General features: G+C 40.9%; 1 protein-coding gene across 1 annotated transcript in view; it reads right to left on the reverse strand.

Annotated features, from left to right (window-relative positions):
• Positions 1-10,887: 10,887 nt before the first annotated feature.
• LOC103350768 (uncharacterized) overlaps positions 10,888-25,137 on the reverse strand; it is a 51,526-nt gene continuing 37,276 nt past the window's right edge. The window contains exons 5-6 of the mRNA XM_008267682.5: positions 24,272-24,430; positions 10,888-11,144 (exon numbers count right to left, since the gene is read on the reverse strand). Of these exons, the coding sequence (XP_008265904.1) occupies positions 11,007-11,144; positions 24,272-24,430 (297 nt within the window). The 3' untranslated portion in view covers positions 10,888-11,006. The remainder of the gene's footprint in view (positions 11,145-24,271; positions 24,431-25,137) is intronic.

Consider the following 25,137-nt stretch of genomic DNA (forward strand, 5'->3'; position numbering starts at 1 on the left):
ATCTAAGTTGGAGGCCTGCAAACTGTTTTTAGAAAAAGAATATTGCAGCACAGCCTTGTTTATTTACTTACTGTGTGTGGTCGCTTTTGTGGTACAGTAGCAGAGTGGAGTAGTTAGTTAAACTACACAGACTTAGAAGCCTAAGGTATTTATTCCAAACCTTTACAGGAAAAGTTTGCTGATGCCTGGTCTGAAATTGATGAAAAGATTTGTTTTGCGGTTAAACCTAGGATTCTTCAGAAGCTCCATGCCTATTTTATATAAATATTTCCACATCCAAAATTTCAAAAGGTTGAAACCGATAGGATTTAGTGTGTCTAAGGAACCAGATTTTTACCTTTGTGGAAAAAAAATGTTTACAAGCCCCAGAAGATAGGAAACCTAGCATTTCCTCTGACCCCAGTAAGTTCTGATTTTAGTTAATTGGAGCTCATTTCTTCTAGTTTCAAAGTTATGTTGAATTATGGAAAAAAAAACCCTTAACCTGATTTTTAGACTTTTGTGTTTACATATGTGAGAGTCACATTTAAAGTGCAATTCTCAGATCCATTGCAGGTGTTGTCTCTTGTCTTCCCTGGCACTAGGGTGTTTCTAAGCACAGAATTATACAAATTGATTTGGTAATTTCTCAGGTTCATGCTTTCCTTGATTTTTCCATCTTCTAGTCTGTTCTGTTTGCACTTCTGAATTCAGACCTGTTGAGGCTTTCCTGCCATAGAGGTTCCTTTGCTTTTCAAAAGTAGATCTTTTTGTTCCTAGGTCCCATGGCTTTTGTTTGGGTGTAAATATCTTCCATAGCTTAGAGCTTCCTGTCCTTTTTGACTGGGTTACTGGTTTGGCTGGTCAGAGAATTTCTAGGTTTGGCATAGATACGTGATGTTAGTGTGAACCGTGCTCTAGTGTATATAGTCTTTTCATCATCTAGGATTTTGCTGTTAATACAAATGTCCTTGAATTTCATTTCTTTGTCCATTGAGCACTCAGCAGTCTTGCCTTTGTGTGAACTTGTTCTTGAGTTATGAATTGATAGCAGTGATTCTCCCTTCCTCCCATCCACCACTTCAGTCTGTTGTCATTTGTAATTTGGGCATGGACTCTGGCTATGTTTTGCATTTAATCTCATTTCTGAGCCTCTTTAAAAACAAAATTTTTTTAAGCTTCAAAAAAAAAAAAAACCCAGTCTTAAAATAACCTATTCTCATCACTAAAATTATCAATGTTAAATTGTTCACCAAAACTTAAAATGTTTATCACAAATGTTCACTCCTAGGTGCTTTACTATTGTATTGGCATTGGTGTCTGGCTTTAATGGTAGAAATTTTAAGTGTTTGGTCCTTGGCTCATGTTTAGGTGGTTGTAAACCATGTAGTTCATTAACTTTTGGGTGCTCTGGCTGTGTATCATTTTATTGAGCAACTCTGATAAATCTGAGGTGTTCTTGAGCTCATTTGGCTTATAAAAAGTTGCTTACTCCCACTAACTAAGGTGAAAAGCCGAGAAGAAACCTGGGGTTCTGATTTTTATCACTGTGTTCAGTCCAAAGATAATTCCCTCTTTGGTGCTTCAGAGATCGCTTTTCCAGGTGGATGCCTGGGTGGAAGGATTAGTTGTCCTGCAGTTCAAAGGATATGGAGGTTTAACTGATTGTCTTAACACTTTCAACAAATACTTTTTTTTTTTCGACAGGCAGACTGGACAGTGAGAGAGGGAGAGAAAGGTCTTCCTTTGCCGTTGGTTCACCCTCCAATGGCCGCTGTGGCCGGCGCACCATGCTGATCCGATGGCAGGAGCCAGGTACTTCTCCTGGTCTCCATTGGTGTGCAGGGCCCAAGCACTTGGGCCATCCTCCACTGCACTCCCAGGCTACAGCAGAGAGCTGGCCTGGAAGAGGGGCAAGCGGGACAGAATCCAGCGCCCCGACCGGAACTAGAACCCGGTGTGCTGGCGCCGCAAGGTGGAGGATTAGCCTAGTGAGCCGCGGTGCAGGCCTAACAAATATTCTTAAGTTGCCAGTTCCTCAGCCTTTTCCCCTGGTGGGGATGGGGAGGGGGGCCGTCCTGTGTTGTGGTCTGAGATGTCCTCCTGTGAACAGCTACCAGTGTTTGGTTTCCTTAGTCTGCTTAGTTAACCGTTTCTAAGCTTTGTTTCTGTTGTCCCTGCTGTCCCTATGTTGTTGTTGTTTTAAATTGGAGATCATCCTCTGGTTCACTCTTCAGATGGGCAAGGCTGGACCACTTTGGAGCCAGGAGCCTCATCCATGTCTCCCATGTGGGTGCCAGGGCCCAAGCACTTGGGCTATTTTCCAGTGCTCTTAGGCCATTAGGGAGCTGGATGGCAAATGGAGCATCCGGGACATGAACTGGCGCCCACATAGGATGCTGGCAAAGCAGGTGGTGGCCTTACCAGCTATGACAGGATTCTCACCCCTATTTATTTAAATTGCTCGGTTTTTAGTAGACTGTCAGAAGGACTGGCAACGTTAAGGGGTATTTTTGTGAGTAGTCTGTGGTGAAAGGCTTTTGGGAATTGAAAGGGGCACGTGAACTAGGTTATTAACAGGTAGCTCTCAACTATACTAGGATTTGGCCAACAAAGTAAAGGTCACAGGTAACTTGCTAGTTTGTTACAGGTTAACCTGTATTTATTTAGTAATGGACTCTTGGTATTTGGTAATGAGCTGTTATGTAGCTTTGATCTCAGTTCTCAGATTAGTTGACTCTTGTTAGAACTACTGATCCCACTTTTCCCTCAAGTATCGAGCTTTCTAGGTTTGCTGTCCTTCATCAATTTTGGTACCTTTTGGTTTATTTGGTGTCTGCTGCCAGGTGAGTTGATTTTTCTTCCTATGGTTCTGGTTTCCTCCTCTTTATTCCTTTCCTAATCTTCAGTGTATTACAAGGATGCAGATCTCATAACCTATTAACTCCTGGCTCTTCATTGTACTTTGTGGTGCACAAGTAAGTGTGGAAGACCTGATATAATTTTGAAAGGTCGCATGACTAGTAATTTTAAGATTCAGTTATTAGACCTTTGTGTTTAACGCTGTACTGTTTTATTCCTTGGAAAAGTTTATTTTTTGTAGTTGAGATTACCTTGAACTTCAGAAGTACTTTATATTAGGTCTTGAGGTATTAGCAAGTTTGGAGACCAGGACTGAACCCACTACATAGTATTTGTGTTATTTCTGAAATGTGTAAGTATTTGGTTTGGGGTCACATTAATATGTCAAGGTTTATATAAGGATGAACCCAAACTTAATAAAAAGTGATTTCTTGGAGCTAGTTCTGTGGTGCAGCAGGTTAAAGCCCTGCCCTGCAGTGCTGGGATCCCAAATGGGTGCTGGTTTAAGTTTTATCTGCTCCACTTCTGAGGCAGCTCCCTGCTAATGTGCTTAGGAAAGCAGTGAAGGATGGACCAAGTGTTTGGGCCCCTGTACCGACGTGGGAGACGCAGGGGAGGCGTGAGGCTCCTGGCTCCTGGCTTCTACCTGGCCCAGCCCTGGTTGTGGCCGTCTGGGGTATGACCCAGCAGATGGAAGACTTCTGTCTCTACCTCCGTTACTCCACCTTTCAAAAAAAAAAAAAATCTTGGGGGAAAAAATGTGAAGTCCTCATGATTGGTCCAGGAGAGAGATGGTTTAAAAAAAAAAAAAAATGATTTCTTAACTACCTACTTTGGACACAGCTGAGCAGGATAGGTCCTTCTTTCACTAGCCACATTTAAGCTACTATTTAGCATAAGTTAGCATGAAAATTTCCATGGATAAAAATGTTTCTGGCAAATTACATACCCAGTTGTGCACATTGAAAGCCCAGCATTTTTTGCCATCATTTATAATCTGGTAGGTTGGAGAATGGCTGAATATTTGGTTGGCATTTCAAAGAGGCTAAACCATATATGCTAGAATCTATTATTTTGGGGATGTTATCTGGAATTCTGCATTTCACATACTCCAAGTGGCAAGTGGTCTTCACTATTGTATTAAGGACCACTGCTTTTAATATGGTGAGAATTAGACATGCTATTTCATAAACTTTTTACCCTTGTGTATGATTTTCACCATTCAACATTTAAATCATTGACCCTAAGGCTGGCTTGAATGAAAATCATATTTTTAGCACTGCAGTGAGTGTATATATGACAATGAGTATATATGGCATGAACAATAGTGTTTATTAAGGGGATAGGAAGGTGATGGAAGTGACTGCAGACGGTGAGTTGATTTTTATTTTTAAATTATGTGCAGACTATACTAGCCTTATCTGTGTCTTTGCCTCTGGTTTTCAATGATCTTCATCCTTCGCATTATTATGAATTGATCAGTAACTGAAATAGAGTTGTCTTTGACTTGTGCTGGTTATAAATTACCCTGTTAGCACTTTTTAGATTTTCAAAAAGGGCATGTAATTCCAGCAGCCTATTAAATGACTAGTGTGGTAGCCTTAGGTAAAGAAATGTGGAATCCAGGGGATATGTAACTTGGGATTCAGAGCATTAGCTAACTGAATTTTTCCTAGTAAGCCCTGAAAAGGCAGAAATGTAGGATTATGGGTGAGCTTAAAACAGCATGGAAAATGAACTTTACAGAATTATTGAACTACTTAAAAGGGTGCCATGCGCCACAGGAATTATATCCTAAGAGCATGGTGTTTTTGTTACAGCTGTCCAAGTCTGTTACTTTGTTATGGGAGGAATTCTTTACGTCTTCAAAAATACAAGCAGACAGTTTCATTAAATATAATATTAGAAGTTACTGGGAATATTTTGGGAAAGTTGAGGTTTTTAGTGTTGAAGAGTATTCAAAGTTAACTTTTATACATTTTGTAATTAGGCTGTATTCTGTTTGTAGTCTAGAAATTGAAAGCAAGCTTTTGTAGCCTTTTCATTTCTGCTAGGGAAAAAAAGTATTGAAAACTAACAGGTCTGTTAATGCCAGTATCTAAATGTGACATTTCACATGTCTTAGATGAATGGATTTGGATTACACATTCTTATAAAACACTGTGAATCCAGTGAAGTAGAACTGTTTATAAAAATTGGGAGATGGCTTTTGGATGAAAGTGTAGGTAAGAGATGGACTAAGGCAGTATGTAAAACTTCAGAATGAGAAATTGTTGTAAATTGTTGCTACCATCATTGATATATAAAGCATGCTATTAGATTTATGTATTAGGGCCTGTCAGCATCCTTTTTTTTTTTTTTTTTTTTTTTAGTACCTGCTTGACTTGATTTTAAACTAACATGTTCTCTGTACCATTTAACATTTTAAAGACCTTTCCAAGCAAATTTTGTTGGAACCAAGTGTTTTTAGTTCCTAGAATCCTAGTTCTAGTATCTTCCTCTAAAGTTTATAGTGAGCTTTCTTGGGGCTTTAATTTGCACTAAATTTTCTTTCCTGAAAGATGACTTATGTTTAAATTATAATGTAGTACTTTTTGTCTTACAATTAAACTCTTTTAGCACTTATGCATTTTTTGCACTGTCTTTTTTTTTTTTTTTTTTTTAAATTTTAGCTTTCTCTCCTTGGATGAATACCTTGAAATACAGGTGTTATTTTTGGTTGAAAAGGTAAGGCAACTACTGTCGTATGTAAACAAGACATAAGAATTTTAAGTGATTTGATTCTTTCGAAAGCACAATTAAGTATTTCTTATAATTACATTCAAATTGTATTATAAGTTGAAGAGTCACTGAATTAAATGGGAGAAAAGTCAGTTTTCAGTTTTTCCAGAATGTTTATGTGAAGGTTATTGAGGTTAGGGAAATTTTGTTACTGTCATGTGTATTAAGGCCACTAAAAGTGATGGTTATTTGCCATTCAATGCCTATTTACATATGTAACATTTTCTTGGAAAATGGTTGAATGAGATACCTTAATAGCAGTGTTAACCAGGGTACTCAGATATACAGAAAGTCTTAACATTATTGTTTCAAAATATCCCATTTTCTGTTTTTGTGTGTCTTGAGAACTTTTGAAGGAATGTGGGTCATTCAGTGCTGGCCTGACGAGAGGTCACTGTTATGTTTCGTCATGGTGTGGTGCTGAGCAGATTGCCCAAGAAAGGACCTTTTTGTGACAGCTTGTGGTTTGCCAAAAACATCAGATGCCACACTTAGTTAATGGGTTGTTATTTTAGATTGTGCCATGATTCTATAATGAGATTCTATGATGGGCTAATATAAACTTTCAATGCATGTTAAATTAATTTTTTTTTCAAATTTATTAAAATGGGATATCTAGCAAAATTTTTTTAAAGCTTCAAGCTTAGCATGTTCAGTGGAATAATTATTTTGAGTGAATGGTGCTGAGGCCCACCTCTATCATTTTTTAGAGGTAAATTTGATTACTTCGAGCCTTGGTTTTCCCAATAAAATAATGTCTTCATCAGGTACAGTTTGAAATGATAGACACAGGAAAACCTGCTTTAAGGTTAGTAGTTAACAACTTCATTGTGAGGTTAAGCACACACTTTGAAGACCAAAGCAAATCTTGCAGTGGAGGCCAGGCACCTATAAGATCACCAGGTGGTGGAAGCCAGAGGTTTAATGTTTGCTGCTGTTAACCATGGCTTCGGGTAGAAGCCATGCATATGGTAAGTACCAAATATTAATGCCTCTAGGTGCTAGGTAGATAACTGAGAGAAGTATGCTGTAGCCAGACTTGGGGGGAGTAGATCTATACAACCATCACCCATGATAGGATGGATGAGTACCCTTTCTCCAAGTTTGCCTGGGTGCCCTCAGGGGCCTCCCTGCTTTGCCTCTGTTGCTCTTCTGAGCTTCACTGAAGAACCATCAGATTGGACAGAAGTCTTGTAAATTTGGGAAAGGACGATAAGGGAGGAGTCAAGGTAAGCTAACATGGTTCTAGACAGGATAGCTGTGATCCCATGTATTGAATTAGAAATAAGGTCAAATAAGGTTTTGCGAGGAAAAGAAGAAGACTATATAGTTGAGTTTTGGGACCTAAAATCTAATGTGTTTGTATGATCTCTAAGTGGGTATATCCTACAGAGAGTTGAAAAATAGCTTGGAATTCAGAAGAGGTTGGAACTGGAGAGAGAAACCAAGAGAACAGGCTGATCTCCATTGCACATCATTTGAATGAATGGCATGATTGAACTCCAAGGCCTAGGCCACCTTGCCTGTCTCCACAGCAAGCAATGTCTTCATTTGTATATCCCCTTTCCTAGTGCCCAGTGACCTCAGGCAAGTGACAACTTGTTCCTCAGTTTTCTCATGTGTAAATAATCAAAGTACCTGTCTCAGGGTTGTGAGGATTAAATAAGAATATACTTAGGACAATTCCTGGGACAGAATTAAATACTCAAGTTGTTTGTTACTGTTAACTGGAATGCGTTTATTCATTGATGTAAATTCAGTTTCTAATATCCAAGTCCAATTCCACTTAAAACCCATAAAGTATTTCACAGTAATGTATTGATCATCATTTTCATTGAATTTATTCTCTGCCCTGCAATATGCCATTTAAAGTAGATGCTGTTGTATTAACATGTTTATGATTTTTGTTGGACTTGCTTCCTTAATTGGAATGTAAATTTTGCTTAGGCTTAGGACCATGTCTAACATTTTTATATTAAAAATGTCACTCTGTTTTTCAAAGTTGTCTTTGTGATAACTTAGAGTAAACCTTAATGTTTAAAAACTCTTGAGTAACAATAGTAAGAGCATGACAATATTTGAATATAAATGAATTAACAATCTAAATTGCCTTAGTATTTGTTCCTTTCTTTTCAATTGTATTCTTATAGCTCTGGTACAAATAATACTAAGTAATACAAATAATACTACTTCCTTCAGGCAGCTTTCAACAGCTCATAAGTGCAGATTATGGCTGTCTAGGAAAACAAGTCCTGAATGGGACTTCCTGCCTGGAGCTAGGGGAGATAGCCTGTGGTGTAAGCATGCTGTTGGAGAACTTGGGAGTGGCACAGTATCCATTTAAACTCTGATTCTTGACAGCCTAATATGTAAAATGAGGGAGTTACATTAGGTAGTTTTTATATTCATGATTTTGTGGTAAAATAATTACATTAGTATACACTGGCATTCAGGATACAAATATATATTATATATAATTATAAATTAGAGTTATTAAGAGACAGCTTTGGTAGGGCTTTGAAAATAATGTCAGCAAAATACATGACACTTTCTCCTCCCACACTATACATTTCTGTCTCCTCCTCCAAAGCAGGCTGCCAAAGTGGCAACAGATAGAAGAGTACTAATATGTTTTGTCTGACCCAAAAATAAGGGGTCTGACAGTATTGTTGGAGTTAAACTAAGGGTCAGTTTTTGTCAGTAAAATCTCAGCTCTAGCTGTGTCACCTTGAATATGTCACTTTGCTAATTTCTCATCTGCCAAGTAGAGATATTAACTTATATTAGCTCTTACATGCCAGACACCTTCTATGTGCTTTGCACTGTACCACCACAATAGATCTTAACCTAGTGTTGTAAAATGAGACCCCTCTTAGGGAAGGCACTTGGCACACTGAGCATTCAGCCACTTATTTTTCCTTTAGTATAAACTACAGAAACTCCACAACATTAGAAATCCTTTAAAAATATTTTGTGAATGGAGAGGTGATACTTTGTATTTAAAATGTTAGTATTTCATCATCTTCACAGTTAAAATGAGCTGTCTAGGGGTCAGGAACCCCTGTTCCATGTATCACTAAATTATTTTAAAATGAATAGACCTCAGGTTCCTACTTGAGAAATGGAACTCATGACACCTTGTTAATAACTGCAAAGTACAGTTGGATGCTGGAGTTACTAGAAATCTTAATGAATTTGAGGTTACTGGTTTGAAGTGTCATTTTTCAAAAGTGACTGTTCATGGTTGTAAGGAGGAGAGGACTTGTGGTTTAGTTATTTGGATTTTTATGTATTTGAGAGGCAGAGGGAGAGCTTTCATCTGGTTTTATACCTCAAATGACAGCAACAGCTAAGGCAGTGCCCAACCTAAACTAGGAGCTGGGAACTTCAATCCAGGTCTGCTATGTGGTAGCAGGGACTCAACTACGTGACCCATCGCCTGCTGCCTCCCAGGGTTCAGGAGCAGGAAGCTGGCAACTGGACTGGAGCCAGGACATGAACACAGGTAACGTGCTATGGGATGGGATGATTCCATGGCATCTTAATAACCACTTAGCCAGATGCCTGACCCTGGGACCTGAGAATTGTGAGAAATGATAACAGCTTGCTAATGTTTTAATCCTTCCATAAGCAAATGCTTTATATATAACATGATGCTTTGAGTGTTCATTTCAAAGAAACAACATCTAGATAAATGAGTACTTCTAGACTGTGTTTGTGTTAAAAATTCTGTATTTCTAAGGATATTTTGTTCTTTTTTAAAAAATTATTTATGAGGCTGGTGCTGTGGCATAGTGGGTAAAGCCACCATCTGCAGTGCCAACATTCCATATGGGTACCAGTTCGAGTCTTGGCTGCTCCACTTCCGATCCAGCTCTCTGCTATGGCCTGGGAGGTCAGCAGAAGATGGCCCAAGAGCTTGGGCCCCTGCACCTGCATGGGAGACCCAGAGGAAGCTCCTGGCTCCTGGCTTTGGATTGGCGCACCTCTGGCTGTTGCAGCCAATTGAGGAGTGAACCAGCAGATGGAAGACCTCTCTTTCTCTCTGCCTCTGTTGTTTCTCTGTGTAACTCTTTAAAAAAAAAAAAAAATATTTACTTGAGAGGTAGAGTTATAGACAGAGGGAGAGACAGACAGGTCTTCCTGGTTCACTCCCCAAATGGCCCCAGTGGCCAGAGCTGGGCTGATCCAAAGCTGGGAGCCAGGAGCTTCTGGGTCTCCCACGTGGGTACAGGGGCTCAAGCTCTTGGGCTATCCTCTGCTTTCCCAGGCCATAGCAGAGAGCTGGATCAGAAGAGGAGCCGCCAGGGCATGAACTCGGCCCCTATTTTGTTCTTTTAAAATTTTTTGTTTTCATTTTATTTGAAAGGCAGAGAGAGGACAATGAATGACAAAGATCTTCCATCTGCTGGTTCACTCCCCAAATGCCTGCAACAGCTAGGACTAAGTCAAGACAAAGCTGGATGTGAAATGGAGTAGCCAGGACTCTAGACGATCTATTAGGAGATGTGGGGTGCCCCAAGCAATGACAAATACCTGCACCATCTTAAAGTATTTTAAGGTCTGGATCATTTCTGAATGAAGATTACTTAATGCCATAAATGCGAGAATCTCTTCCTATTAATAGCTAACACGTAAGTAGCATTTGCAATGTTGGAGACATGCCAGTAGTTCTATTCCGTAAGTAGAATTAACCCAATAGATGAGGAAACAGGGGCATAGGATATTTGTCAGAAATCATATAGTTTGTGTTAGAGCTGAGAGGTAAACATTGGCATTGTGATTCCATGGTTTGTGCTTTATTTATTTATTTATTTATTTATTTGAAAGAGTTAGAGAAAGAGAGGCAGAGAGAGAGGGAGAGAGGCAGAGAGAGGGAGGGAGGGAGAGGGAGAGAGGTCTTCCATCCACTGGTTAACTCCTCAATTTACTGCAGTGGCCAGAGCTGTGCCAATCTGAAGCCAGGAGCCAGGACCATCTTCCGGGTCTCCCTCACTAGTAGAGAGGCCCAAGAAGATGGGCCATCTACTGCTTTCCCAGGCCATAGCAGGGAGCTGAATCAGAAGTGAAGCAGTGGGGACTCAAACCGGCACCTGTGTGGGATGCTGGCACTGCAGGCAGCAGTTTTACTCACTATGCCACAGCACTGGCCCCTGTGCTCTTTATCTTAAAAAAAAGGAAGAGGGTGGGGGGAAATAGTGGAAAAGGACAGATGATATACTGGGAATGGAAGAGTTGCAGAGACGAGAGTAAAGGGACATAAAAGAGATTTCCATCCTCCCTTTAATTCTACCACTACAGAATGATTGCATAATTGTCAGTTGCAGAACTTGATAATTACATAACCATTTATTGACACCTGTTGAGGATGGGGATAAGCGGGGTCAAGTTGGTATTACATTTGTACTTAAAAGAATGATAAGGATCGAAAGGAGAATTGCCACAGTGATAATTAGGATCTTTTTGAAGTGTTTCCATGATATCCTTCTAGAAATCTTCCTTGTTTTTGGGAATTCTTCAACCTGAAGTTAAAATCAACACAAAGTTAATGTTTTCTTTCTACTTCTGGACTGATGGGCACATTCTAATACTTACCAGAACTATCTGAAAGTACAGATTCAACTTGGTTTTGAGCAGTCCCACAAAGTCTTCACTGGACTCGGAGCTTTTCTAAAATGATGTTCTACGGTTCCAGGTTCCTGCCTTGTGTTCAGCTCTAATTTTATTTTTTGATTTTGATGACATGGTGATCTTGAACAAGTGATTTTTTTTATTTTACTTATGCCATCATCCCATTATAATCCTGTTTAAAATCTACATTCCAGTGGCCCTATTCTCCTTTAGTATTTTACATTCTACATAAACCACACATAAGTAAAATTTATATCATGTTAGATAAGAGATAAGTGTTATGGAAAAAGGCACCATAGAAGCAGGGATTTCTGTGTTTCATTCACTGCCATAATCCCAGCATGCAGTAGTGCATGGCATCCTGCAGGTGTTCAGTGATTAATGAATTTTCTTTTTTTTTTTTTTTTTTTTTTTGACAGTGGATAGTGAGAGAGAAAGGTCTTCCTTTGCCGTTGGTTCACCCTCCAATGGCCGCCACAGCCAGTGCGCTGCAGCCGGCGCACCGCACTGATCCAATGGCAGGAGCCAATTGCTTCCTCCTGGTCTCCCATGGGGTGCAGGGTCCAAGCACCTGGGCCATCCTCCACTGCCTTCCCTGGCCACAGCAGAGAGCTGGCCTGGAAGAGGGGCAACCGGAAAAGAATCTGACGCCCCGACTGGGACTAGAACCTGGTGTGCTGGTACCGCTAGGTGGAGGATTAGCCTATTGAGCCGCGGCGCTGGCCAATTAATGAATTAAGTACATCTCCAGAGTGAGGATTAACTGGGATAGTGAATGTGGTACATCTAGGCTACCATACAAAAATTATGCCATTACTATTATTATGAATTTTAATTGCTTCATGAGAAAAAAGTTTCATATCAGCTACTTAAACCTAAAAGATCTCACTTTCGTTGATGTGTAAAAAATATTAAAATTATTCAGTGAGTATTGGGAGAAGTAAGGAAAAGTGACTCAAATTATGAATTCTTTAAAATGTGTGTGGATATATTTGTATAACTGCTTCTTATATGGTCATGATACAAATAAATTTCTGCTTATGGACTTTCTGCTTTCTGCTCTCTGATATATGGATAAGAAGTAAAACATTTCTATGAACTTTATTCATGTATCCCATCAGCTTTACCCTCAGTTTAAGGTGACTTTATGTACAATGTTATGTACATGCAGTAAGTGACATGGCTTCTGGGATGCCACTCAGAAAGGCCTCACAATTCTTTATATTTTGGAAGGCAGCGAGAAGGAGATAGAGATATTCCATCTGTTGGTTTACTCCCCAGTGGGCCCAACAGACAGATCTGGGCCAGGACAAAGCCAAGAGCCAGGAACTCCATCAGGGTCTCCTATAGGGGTGGCAGGGGCCTAAGTACTTGGGCCATTTTTGTTGCCTTCCCAGCTGTATTAGTATGGAGCTGGATTGGAATTGGAGCAGCCAGGACTTGAACTGACATCTGATACGGGATGCCAGCGTGGCTTAACCTGCTTTACCCCAGCGCTAAACCCTTTGTTTTCTTTGTTGCTATATCTCTATTAGAACAGAGATTCTCAATTGGAGTGGGAGGTGATTTTGCCCTCCAGGAGATATCTGTCAGTGTCTGGAGACATTTTTGACTGTCCCAAAACAAGGGAGTGCTACTAACATCTAGTGGATAGAAGCCCAGGATGCTGCTACACGTAATGTTGGGACAGCCCAACAGACAGTCCAAAAAAGTTCTGAGGTCTAAAAATGCTGACCCATAATTGTCTGACATTTAATGTGCACTGAAACGTTTGTTGAATGTACCTCATTTAGCTGTTTATTATTTTCTGAAGTTTGTTTACTGCATTGCTAGAAAGTATATATGAATTTAATTTTCTGTTTCCAGCTATGAAAAAGATAATTTCATTTTATAATACTTCCCTAAGCCTTTCCTCCAAAAATATACATTTCCCTTCTTTTTTATCCTTTCTGGTTTTTTCAATCAATTAATTTGAAAGGCAGAGTTACAGAGAAAGAGAGGGAGAGAGGGAGAGAGGGAGAGAGGGAGAGAGGGAGGGAGAGTGAGGGAGGGAGAGGGAGAGAGGGTGAGAGAGGGTAATAGAGAGGGGAGAGAGGGAGAGGTCTTTTGGTTTACTCCCCAAATGGCCACAATAGTTGGAGCTGGGCTGATCTGAAGCCAGGAGCCAGGAGCTTCTTCCAGGAAGCCAGGAGCGGGTGCAGGGGCTCAAGCACTTGGGCCATCTTCCACTGCTTTCCCAGACCATAGCAGAGAGCTGGATGGGAAGAGGAATAGTCAGGACTTGTACCAGTGCCCATATGGGTGCTACCAGCACTGCAGGTGATGGCTTTACTCACTGTGTCACAGTGCTGGCCCTCCTGTCTGTTTAATCAAAACTTTGACACTGAGGCTGGTGCTGTGGCTCCATGTGGTAAACTATCACTTGTGAGACCAGCATCCCATACTGGAGCACTGATTTGAGTCTTGGCTATCCTGCTTCTCATTGATCTCTCTGCCAATGTACCGGGAAAGCATTGGAAGATGGCCCAAGTACTTGGGTCCTGACATGCATGTCAGAGACCTGGATGGGGTTCCAGATTTCTGGCTCCTGGTTCAGCCTTGCCCAGCCTTGACTGTTGGGGACCTTTTGGGGAGTGAGCTAGTGAATGGAAGATTTTTTTTTTAAAGATTTTATTTATTTATTGAGAGGTAGAGTTACGAACAGTGAGAGGGAGAGACAGAAAGGTCTTCCATCTGCTGGTTCACTTCCCAGATGGCTGCAATGGCTGGAGCTGAGCTGATCCGAAGGCAGGAGCCAGGAGCTTCTTCTGGGTCTCCCACGTGGGTACAGGGGCACAAGGAGTTGGACCAATTTCTACTTCTTTCCCAGGCCATAGCAGAGAGCTGGATAGAACCGGCGCCCACATGGGATGCTGGCACCACAGGCATAGGATTAACCTGTGCCACAGTGCCGACCCCTGGAAGATTTCTTTTTTCTTTCTTTAATAAATATTTTATTTATATATGAGGGATAGAGTTACAAAGAGACAGAAAAAAAGGTTCTCCATCTGCTGGTTCACTTCCAAAATGACCGCAATAGCTAGAGCTGAGCTGATCCAAAGCGAGGAGTTTCTTCCTGGTCTCCATGTGGGTGCAGGGTCCCAAGGACTTGGGCCATCTCCTCTTTCCCAGGCCTTAGCAGAGAGCTGTATCAGAAGAGGAGCAGCAGGGACTTGAACTGGCGCCCATATTGGATGCCCGTACTTCAGGCTAGGGCTTTAACCCACCTCGCCATAGCAGTGGCCCCAAGATTTCTTTTTTCAGTTTCTCCCTCTGTAATTCTGTCTTTCAAATAAAATGTTTACCAAAAAAATCCTTGACATTTGTTTATTTACTTTTCAGGAGACCAACACAGAGAGAAACTCCTGTCTGCTGATTCATTTGCCAAATGCCTGCAATGGCTGGACTGAGCCGGAACTAGGAACTCATTTGAGGTTTTCAACATGAGTGGTAGGGACCCAAGTATTTGAGCCATCACCACTGCTCCCCAGGAGGCTGGAACTGGGAGTTAGTGTCAGGGATTGAAACCAGGATGCTTTGAGCATCTTAACTGTTGGCCAGATAGCCACCACTGACATTGAATTTAGATACTCATTTAGTTCTAAGAATTTTTTATGTCCTCTGATTTTGACATTTTCTTTTCCAGAAACTATTCATAAATGTTTGATCTTCTCAATCAATTTTCTATCTTCTCATCTTTCTCCTCCTCCTGTAGCTCTTCTGAGAATATCTCAACCTTATATCACAATATTTCTATATTGGATTTAAAATTGTTATTTCCAAAAGATTTATTTTTTAATATTGACTTGTTTATTTGATAGAGTTAGAAGGAGAGATGATCTTCCATCTGCCTGTTCACTCCCCAGATAGCTACAACAGCCAGGCTGTGCCAGGAGCCAGGAACTCTATCGGGTCTCCCACATGATTGGCTGGGGCCCAAGCACTCGCGCCATCTTCCACTACTTTCCCAATCACATTAGCTGGGAGCTGGATTGGAAGTGGAACATCTGGGACACAAACACAAATCTAGGACACATCTAGCTAATATGGGATGCTGATGTCTGCAGGCAGCAACTTAACTTGTGTGCCACAACACTGGCATCCAAAAGATCTTTTCAAAAAGCTTTATGGATGACTTTTGAATAGCTTTCTGTTCTTGAAAATTTTTTGACTGTCATTTGGTCGGCTTCACTATAATTCTTGCCTGGTGTGAACTTCACCATCTCATCCAGGTTCGTAGCTGAAATGTAGCTGTAGGTTTTCCCTTGGCCTGCTTAGTTTTCTAAGAGAAGAATCCCCTAATCTGTTGGGATGGAACTGAGTGAGACAGAGATGGGGAGTGGACACATTCAGGGTACGGACATTCATTTACCCACTTTGATTTTATTTATTTGAAAGGCAGAGACAGCTTCCATCTGTTGTTTCACTCCCATATGCCCACAAGAGTTGCTGTTTGGCCTGAAACTCAATCTAGGACTCCCATGTGAGTGGCAGTGACCCAAGTACTTGAGCCATCACCTGTGTCCTCCCAGTATGTAACTCAGCAGAATCTGGGACTTGAATCCAGGCACTCTGATTTGGGAGTCAGGCATTTCAGCTGGTTTCTTGCCTGTCATGTCAAATGTCAGGCCCCCACGCCCTGTCTGATGTTTGCATGCTGGTCATACTGGCCTCCACTAGATTTGATGTCTCAGTTCAGGATCTGTTGACCCTGGAGAACAAAATTTCTTCTTGTCAGGGCTAGGGTGGGGAAGCACTGTGGCTATAAACAATAGGGAAAGAGCTCTGTGGCCAACATGTTCTCTGAAAAACTTAGCACCCACTTTCTTATTTCTGCTTTTAGAAATACCGTGTTTCTCCAATCTCATCCTTTTCAAGGTTCTGTGGCCGGGATCAGTTTGTGTCTCATTGTCTTCTGCAGAAGCTATGTCTTGCCCTTTTCAGCTCTAGTGAGGTGCATAATTACTAACCCATCTCCTAGGTTCAAAACTATTGGCCTTTCCTGCCTCGTATCTTTGTTTTCTTAATCTTGTGGCTTTCATATAAATTTTTTCATTATTGCTCGGTCATTTTATTGGAGTTTTGAGAGGAGATCAAGGTAAATGTACACATTTAAACTGCCTAGTTTAACCTAGAACTCATGAGATATTTATCTGTAGGCAGACTACTTTCTGTTAAAAGATTGAATCTGCTTTTTAAGAACGTTTAATAGAATATTTTACAAAACAAGAAATATAAACTAATTTGATAAGCAAAAATAGTATAGAGAATGATTGTGTTATGTGAAAATTACATTAGAAAAACTATAAACAGTAGTCAAATACCATCTCCTATTGAACTGCTTCTCAGCTAGTTTCAAAGAGGAAGTCATATTTTCTTTATGAAAGCATATACATAAAATTAGGATTGGCAGGTAAGGCTGTAAGGTGAAATAAAGTCATTTATTTTTCTGGGATTTATATGTTGCCTCTTTTCTATGAGAATGACAAAAAATATATCTAATAAAAAAAAACAATAGATCCATTCACATGGTGGGTTATAATGTCTCTATAACCCTGCCATCACTGCTGCCCAGAAATGCTAGATAAAACGTAAGAAGCAAACTAAAGGGGCTGGAGCTGTGGTGTAGTGGGCTAGGCCTCTGCCTGCTGCACAGGCCTCCCAAATATGCGCCAGTTCATATCCAGGCTGCTCCTCTTAAGATCCAGCTCTCTGCTATGGCCTGAGAAAGCAGTAGAAGATGGCCCAAGCGCTTGGGCCCCTGCACCTGTGTGGGAAACTCCTAGCTCCTGGCTTTGGATTGGCCCAGCTTTGGCCATTGTGGCCATGTGAACCAGTGTATGGAAGACCTCTCTCTCTGTCTCTCCCTCTCTTTGTAACTCTCTCTCTCTCTCAAATAAGTAACTGAAAAAATATTTTTTTTAAAAAAGCAAACTTAAATGCATGGTGAATTTGGAAGAAAATAAGAAAAAGGCCAGGTGCAGTGAAACTTCACACTGACACACTGTAACTGCTTTGCACTTGGGAGAGTGATGGCGCTGTTGGTCCCTGTCATCCACAGCCTGGGATTTTGGTGCTCATAGGGGGCAGGAAGTTCAGTCCTGGGGCACAGGAGTGCAGTGGAACTACCCTGAACTCCATCCTTCCTGTTTACCAGGCTCAGAGCCCTAGGGTTCTTCCTTGACTTCTTACTCTACGTCCCACCTGTCAGCAATTCTAGTTCACTCCACTTTCACAATATATCCAGAATCCAGCGACTTCTCACCACCATACTTCAGTCAGTGTTCATTGAGAATTACTTATACTGTTTCCATTTTAGCTTTTTTTTTTGCTGAAACTCTGACTTTATCTGAGACTATTTTCCATCTACCTGAAATGCTTCCTTTAGAATTCCCCTTGGTGCAGATGTGCTAAAGACAGCCATCTCTCTACCAATGACACGAGTTCCCCTCCATCATGCAGAGTTGTTGCTGGCAAGTGACTTCCAACCAGTCTACAATTCTCAGTCCCTTCCATCCTATGCTGGCCACACTTTGCCTTACTGTTGCTCCTATAGAACATGAATAGAAGTAGTGGGTATCACTTTTGGGCTGAAGAGGCTAATATGCAAGTATACTTTCTCTGTTCCTTGTTTGAGCAGATGCTATCTGAAACTAAAACTGAGGCTGAAAGTAAAAGGCAAATCAAGAAGTGGAAGTCTGCTTGCTGAAAACCTGCTTTATGATGTTGCATGGCTGACAAACCAGCCTCCAATGCCTGGCCCAGCCCCAGCTGTTGTGGGCATCTAGGGAGTGAAACAGCAGATATAAGATCCTCTGTCTTTCTCCCTCTCTGTCTCACTTCCCCCCACCCTGCCTTTCAAAAAATAAGTACAATTGAAAGAAAGGTCAATTCTCATATTAATGTAATTTGAATTAACATTAATATTTGTTGAGTATGTGTGTATACAACTTGAGATGCAGCTTGTAATTCAAAGAAAGAACTAACTGCCAACCAAAATTTTACAAAGTATAAAGTAGGTGAAGTTGCCATGCAAGGTGCTAAGACTTTTTATATGAGAGTACTTTAAAAAAGTTCATGGAAGAGTGGGTGTTTGGTACAGCAGTTGGGATGCTAATTGGGAATTCATCCTATTTTGAGTGTCTGGTTCCAGTTCCCGTTTCTCCACTTCTGATCCAGCCTCCTGCTGATGCCTATGCCCTTGGGAGGCAGCAGATGATGGCTCAAGTCTTTGGGTCCCTTCTGCCTGCAAGGGAGACATAAATTGAGTTCTGGGTTCCTGGCTTTGCCCTGGCTCAAGCCTGGCTATTGCAGGCGTTTGGAGAGTGAACCAGCTGATTGAATATCTTTGTCTCTTTCTATCTCTCTGTCTTTCACAATGAATGAAAAGGAACAAAATTTTTAAAAAAATTCATAGAAAAGTGAATTTAAAAGGTTTATCTTGGTGTAAAATTTTTTGAAATAATGCAGAATTTTTATAGTATTTATTTTCCATGAGCTTTTTGAAGATATCTAATAGAATCCTTTAGCAAAATGGGCAAAAGATATGGACAGGCAATTCACAGCAGAAACACTAACAGTTGATAAATAAAATTTCCTTGTTATTTAATGTTAGAGAAATATACGTTAAGACAAAAAGCAATTTTTCTCCCACTAGATTGTTAAAAATCTGATAATCTCAAGTCCTGGAGAGAATGTGGAGAATGGAAATTTTATACATATCGGTGAAAGTACAAATTTGGAGAGAAATTTTGAAATATTTGGTGAAACAAAATATACACATATTTTAAGCTTCGGCAGTTCTATTTCTATGGATAGTCTATAGAGTGAGGGTCACTAAAACAGCACAGGGGCTGGTGCTGTGATTGTGGTGAGTAAAGCCGCTGCTTGCAGAGCAAGCATCCCATATGGGCACTGGCTTAAGTGCCGGCTGTTCCACTTCCAATCCAGTTCCCTGCTAATGTGCCTGGGAAAGCAGAAGATGGCCCAAGTGCTTGGGCCCCTGCACTTGCGCGGGAGACCCAGAAGAAGCTCCTAGCTTTGTATCATCCCAGCTCTTGTCATTGCAGCCATTTGAGGAGTGAACCAGTAGATGGAGGATCCCTCTGTCTCTTCTCTCTCTGTAACTCTGCTTTTCAAATCAATAAATCGTAAAAACAATTTAAAAAGAATACAAGCACCCCACCTCTATGGGTTGTATATAATGATCAGAGAGCATAAAAATTAATATCAAACTTGCTTACTTTAATCTACAAAGCAAGAAAGAAATGAAAACGTATTAATATTTAACAGTCTCACTGACACCTCCTCTTGGTTGGTTTGTAAGTTGGCATTTCATGAGAGCTAGAGGGTTTCTGGGGAAGGGGTGACTACTGAACACTCCTTGTATCATTTGGGTTTCATGTAGAGCATTTCTTGCACTGTATTGGATTTAACATTCTATTTAATCTTTACCTATTTAATTTATGTTTTATAATATGTAACATTCTTATAGAATATAATTTACAGATAAGTATAGTTGTCATAATTTTTTAAAGAGTTATTTTTTATTTCAAAGAGTTATAGGGAAGGCAGAGATCTTCCATCTGCCAATTCACAATGGTTAGGGCTGGGCCAGGCTGAAGCCAGGAGCTTCATCTGGTCTACCATGTGGGTGTCAGGGGCCCAGACATTTGGGCCATCCTCTGCTGCTTTTCCCAGGGCATTAGCAGGGAACTGGATCAGAAGTGGAGCAGCCAGGACACAAACTGGTGCCCATAGGGGATGCTGGCATCACAGGCAGTGGCTTTACCTGCTACACCACAACACCAGTCCAGAAACAGTATATGTGATCAAAAAATCTTTAGATCACTGTCCTAGAAACACTTTTGCAAAGTGCACAATAACACATGGAAAAGGATGTTCAATGCAGTTCTGTTCAAAATGTAATGTTTAGTAAAAGAAAAAATATTTTTAAAATTTGGGAGGCAAAGATCAGACATGACATGGAGTTGGGGGTGGCAGCACATTTCTCCCATCTGCTGGGTCATTCCCCAGATGTCTGCGCATCCAATCTCAGATTTAGCAACACAGTCCAGGTCACCCACCTGGATTGCTGGCAGGGACCCAACTGCTGCCTCCCAAGGTCTACAAGAAGCTAGACTCAGGAGCTGGATCCAGGTATTGAACCTAGGCACTGCGATAGAGGACACTGGTGTCCCATTTAATCTTTACTTATTTTAGTTTATGTTGTATAAATTATATGTTTATAATGGGTGTTCCCATTGTATTTCTTAACTATTAAGGGTATGCCATAAGAATTTAAGTTGATATATTAAGTGAATCAAAGTGAATACATTTCAACAACAATGTTGAACTCAAAACTCAGGTTGTGGCTGGATATGTATATTATAACATAAACCAAAATTTAAAAAATGCAGACCAATATTACATATCACTTGTCAACACACAGATACATGGAAGAAGAATCAAACATGCATACAAATGATTAATATCAAATTCATAATAGTTATGTTGAAGGAGTGAGATGGATTTGAGAAGGGCACATACCAGACTGTCGGGCCTTGTAAAACAGGGTGATGATTTCAAGGGTATATTATATATTAAAACTTTTCCATATGCTTAAAATAAATCTTTCATAATAAGATAGTTCAATTTTCTCAGTATTCCTACCTGTTCCCTCTGAGACACACAGTATTTAAATATCATACCTGCTTTCTAACTTAACAAAATGAAGTAATATTGTAGAATTTTATAACTGCAATTTCAAAATGCTCTGAGAATACTTTGTTTGCCATTGTTGCACTTTATCTGAATGACATTTGATATACACTTTAAATGACAGACTTATACAAAATTTTTCTTGCAGTATCTTAAATTGTGGCAAGTATCTTATTCTATTATTTCTGAAGATAACCAGCATAATATCATACAAAGAATGTTAATGCATATAGAATGAATCTAAATGTTTGAACAGTATTATCTTTACTCTGATGTCATAAATCTTGTTAAGTACAATTGCAACCCTAGGTAATTTATTAATTGTAGATTATATAAACTGATTTTATAATTTGTAGATTATATAAACTAATGTGACTTTCTCTTTTTCTTGCTATAAAAATAATGCAGAGGATTTCTTTGTTCGTTCAAATAAATAGTATTTAATGAACATTAAATCCTAATTAAGTGCTGAGGTTGTGGCTGTTACATTTGTCAGTGTATTCTTAGTGCCTATTACAGTGCCTGGAAAACAATAGTCTCCAAAAATACTTGCTGAATGAATCAAAAAATAACAGGAGCAGAGAGTGGCAAAAAGCATGGATAGTTAGGAGATAACCTTTGAGTGGGGTTTTGAGGATACATAGATTTTTCCACGGCAAGGACAGTGAGAGGGAACAACAGCCTGTGTCAGGGTGTTAACGTGAACATAGTTCAGAGAGTTGCAAATAATTTGGGATAGTGTAAGATTTTGTAAGCAGTGAGACTGGTCTCTGAGCTGGGTGATGTGGCTGGCAATACAGTCGGAAGAAAGCTCGTTATGTTCGGGAGGTGGGACTCTACACCAAGTAGACAGAGGGCACCGCTGAAGCTTTGTTAGAGGCTACAGAGGATGATTGTTCTTCCTACAAAGCTCACTGAGTGTGAAGGATGACTGGTGTTGGGAATTACAGACAAGGAAATCGGGGGTTTCCAGAGTCTGATGAGACAGAGCTTGGATTGAGGCAGAGGGCAGCATGGGTATGGGCAGAAGAGGAATTTAAAGAAGACTCAGCCATTCTGTGGAATACTATTCAGCAATGAAACGTTAAGAGCTGGCATACATGATTATAAGAAACAATGCTAAATGAGGAAGTCAAACACAGAAGACTAAATACTGTATGATTCTATTTATATGGAATTCTAGAAAGGACAAAACTGTAGAAACAGCAGATCAGCGTTGGCTAGGGCTGTTGGGGGCTGAGCCAACCTCAGAGGGCATGAGGGAAACACTAGGATGAAGCAACCATTTCATTTACTGATTGTGGTTACACACAATATGTAAATTCATCAAATGCTAACGTGAGTGACTATTACATGTCAGTAGTACCTCAATAAAAGCATTTAGGAAGTAGAATCAGTGGAACTTGGTATATGCATACTTTGCTTTTACAAAGTGGTGCTATTTTTAGAAAAGATATATATAAAGACAAAATTGAAGATGCTCCAAGGGAACAATTTAATAGTTTTCAAACTTTTTTTTTTTTTTTTTTTTTTGACAGGCAGAGTGGACAGTGAGACAGACAGAGAAAGGTCTTCCTTTACCGTTGGTTCACCCTCCAATGGCTGCTGCGGCCAGTGTGCTGGCACACCACGCTGATTTGAAGCCAGGAGCCAGGTGCTTCTGGTCTCCCATGGGGTACAGGGCCCAAGCACTATGGCCATTCTCCACTGCACTCCCAGGCCACAGCAGAGAGCTGGCCTGGAAGAGGGGCAACCGGGACAGAATCCAGTGTCCCAACCGGTACTAGAACCCTGGGGTGCTGGCGCTGCAAGGCAGAGGATTAGCCTATTGAGCCGCGGCGCTGGCCCAAACTATTTTTTTTTTTTTTTGACAGGAGTGGACAGTGAGAGAGAGAGAGACAGAGAGAAAGGTCTTCCTTTGCCGTTGGTTCACCCTCCAATGGCCGCCGCGGCCGGCGCGCTGCAACCAGCGCACCGCGCCAATCCAATGGCAGGAGTCAGGTACTTCTCCTGGTCTCCCATGGGGTGCAGGGCCCAAGGACCTGGGCCATCCTCCACTGCACTCCCAGGCCACAGCAGAGAGCTGGCCTGGAAGAGGGGCAACCGGGACAGAATCCGGCGCCCCGACCGGGACTAGAACCCGGTGTGCCGGCGCCGCAAGGTGGAGGATTAGTAGCCTAGTGAGCCGCGGTGCCGGCCTGGCCCAAACTATTTTCTAGTGGAGAATTCCAAACACATATTAAGTTGACAAAATGATATAATGATTCCTATATACTCAACATCCGGTTTCAATAATTTTCAATTCCTAGCCAATTTTTGTTTCATTTATATCCCATTGTATTTTCCCTCTACTCATTAATTCTGAAGCAAATGCCAGATGTTACATAATTTGTCATAAAAATTTTAGTATAAATCTTTAATAAATAATGACTCTTAAAAGCATGACCACAATCCAATATCATACCTACAAATTAATTTTTCCTAAATGCCAAGTAATAACTAGGCAGAGTTCAAATATCTAACTATTTTACACGGTTATAAATTCAAATAAGGACCAGACATTGCAAGTTATTAATCTTATATTTTTTTAAGTTCCCTCTCTTCTTTCTTTTGTAATTTATTTGTTGATTAATCTGTATGTTTCTGAATGAAAGGAATTCTTCTATTCAATTGATCACCTCTTAATTCATGGGTTTTTAAATTTAGATTGTTTTATAATTTTTAAAAAAAATTTTTTTTTTTTTTTGACAGAGTGGACAGTGAGAGAGAGAGACAGAGAGAAAGGTCTTCCTTTGCCGTTGGTTCACCCTCCAATGGCCGCCGCGGCCGGCGCGCTGAGGCCGGCGCACCGCGCTGATCCGATGGCAGGAGCCAGGAGCCAGGTGCTTTTCCTGGTCTCCCATGGGGTGCAGGGCCCAAGCACCTGGGCCATCCTCCACTGCACTCCCTGGCCACAGCAGAGGGCTGGCCTGGAAGAGGGGCAACTGGGACAGAATCCAGCGCCCTGACCGGGACTAGAACCTGGTGTGCTGGCGCCGCTAGGCGGAGGATTAGCCTAGTGAGCCGCGGCGCCGGCCTGTTTTATAATCTTTTAATACTTGAGTTGCATTTGAAGAATCTTTGGATAAAGTCATAGGTTGGTGACATAAGATTGTCTTAGAGCATGCTTAGCATATTTTTGTTTGGGCAATTTATCTTAAGGTCATCAATGCTGACTTAGAACACTGTTTGGACATCAATGCAGGTGAGAATCACTTACAGGTGTTTGGAGATCATCTGTACTATCAAGGTAGATATTCGATTTTTCTTCTTTTTCCAAAATTATTTCAATATTTTGTGTCAAAACAGTTTTTACATCAGTTACTTGACTCCTCATTGTGGAAATCATGCAGTCACTTTGATTTTTATTGTACTTCATCTATATAGAAGTGAAATAAAGAAATTCCATCATAAATTATTGTACAAACTGGTGCAAAAGTGTTATATCGCACTTGGATTTCAGTATAAGGAATCAGCTGAACCTCAGATTGTTACATCTTAATCTCACAAAAATGGATAAGGTGGGGAGAGATACATCAATGTATTCATCTAGGAATGGAAGTTTTTTCCTAATTTTAATAGTTTATTTTATTTTTAAAAGTATTATAACCAGGGCTGGCATTGTGGCATAGTGGTTAAAGCCACCGCCTGCAGTGCCAGCATCCCATATAGGCACCAGTTCAAGTCTCGGCAGCTCCACTTCCAGTCCAGCTTTGCTATGGCCTGGGGAAGCAGTAGAGGATGGCCCAAGTCCTTGGGCCCCTGCACACACATGGGAGACCTGGAAGAAGCTCCAGGCTCATGGCTTCAGATTGGCACATCTCCGGCCGTTGCGGCCATCTGGGGAGTGAACCAGCAGATGGAAGACTTCTCTCTCGCGCGCTCTTTCTGCCTCTGCCTGTCTGTAACTCTGCCTTTCAAATAAATAGTTAAAACTTAAAAAAAAAATATTATAACCTGGGGCCGGCACTGTGGCGCAGCGGGTTAAAGCCCTGACCTGAAGTGCTGGCATCCTATATGTGTGCCAGTTCGAGTCCCGGCTGCTCCACTTCTGATCCAGCTCTCTGCTATGGCCTGGGAAAGCAG

Source organism: Oryctolagus cuniculus, chromosome 8 (genome assembly GCF_051225735.1).
Source record: "Oryctolagus cuniculus isolate XC-2025 breed Fujian yellow rabbit chromosome 8, ASM5122573v1, whole genome shotgun sequence".
In the NCBI taxonomy this organism is placed as follows: Eukaryota; Metazoa; Chordata; class Mammalia; order Lagomorpha; family Leporidae; genus Oryctolagus; species Oryctolagus cuniculus.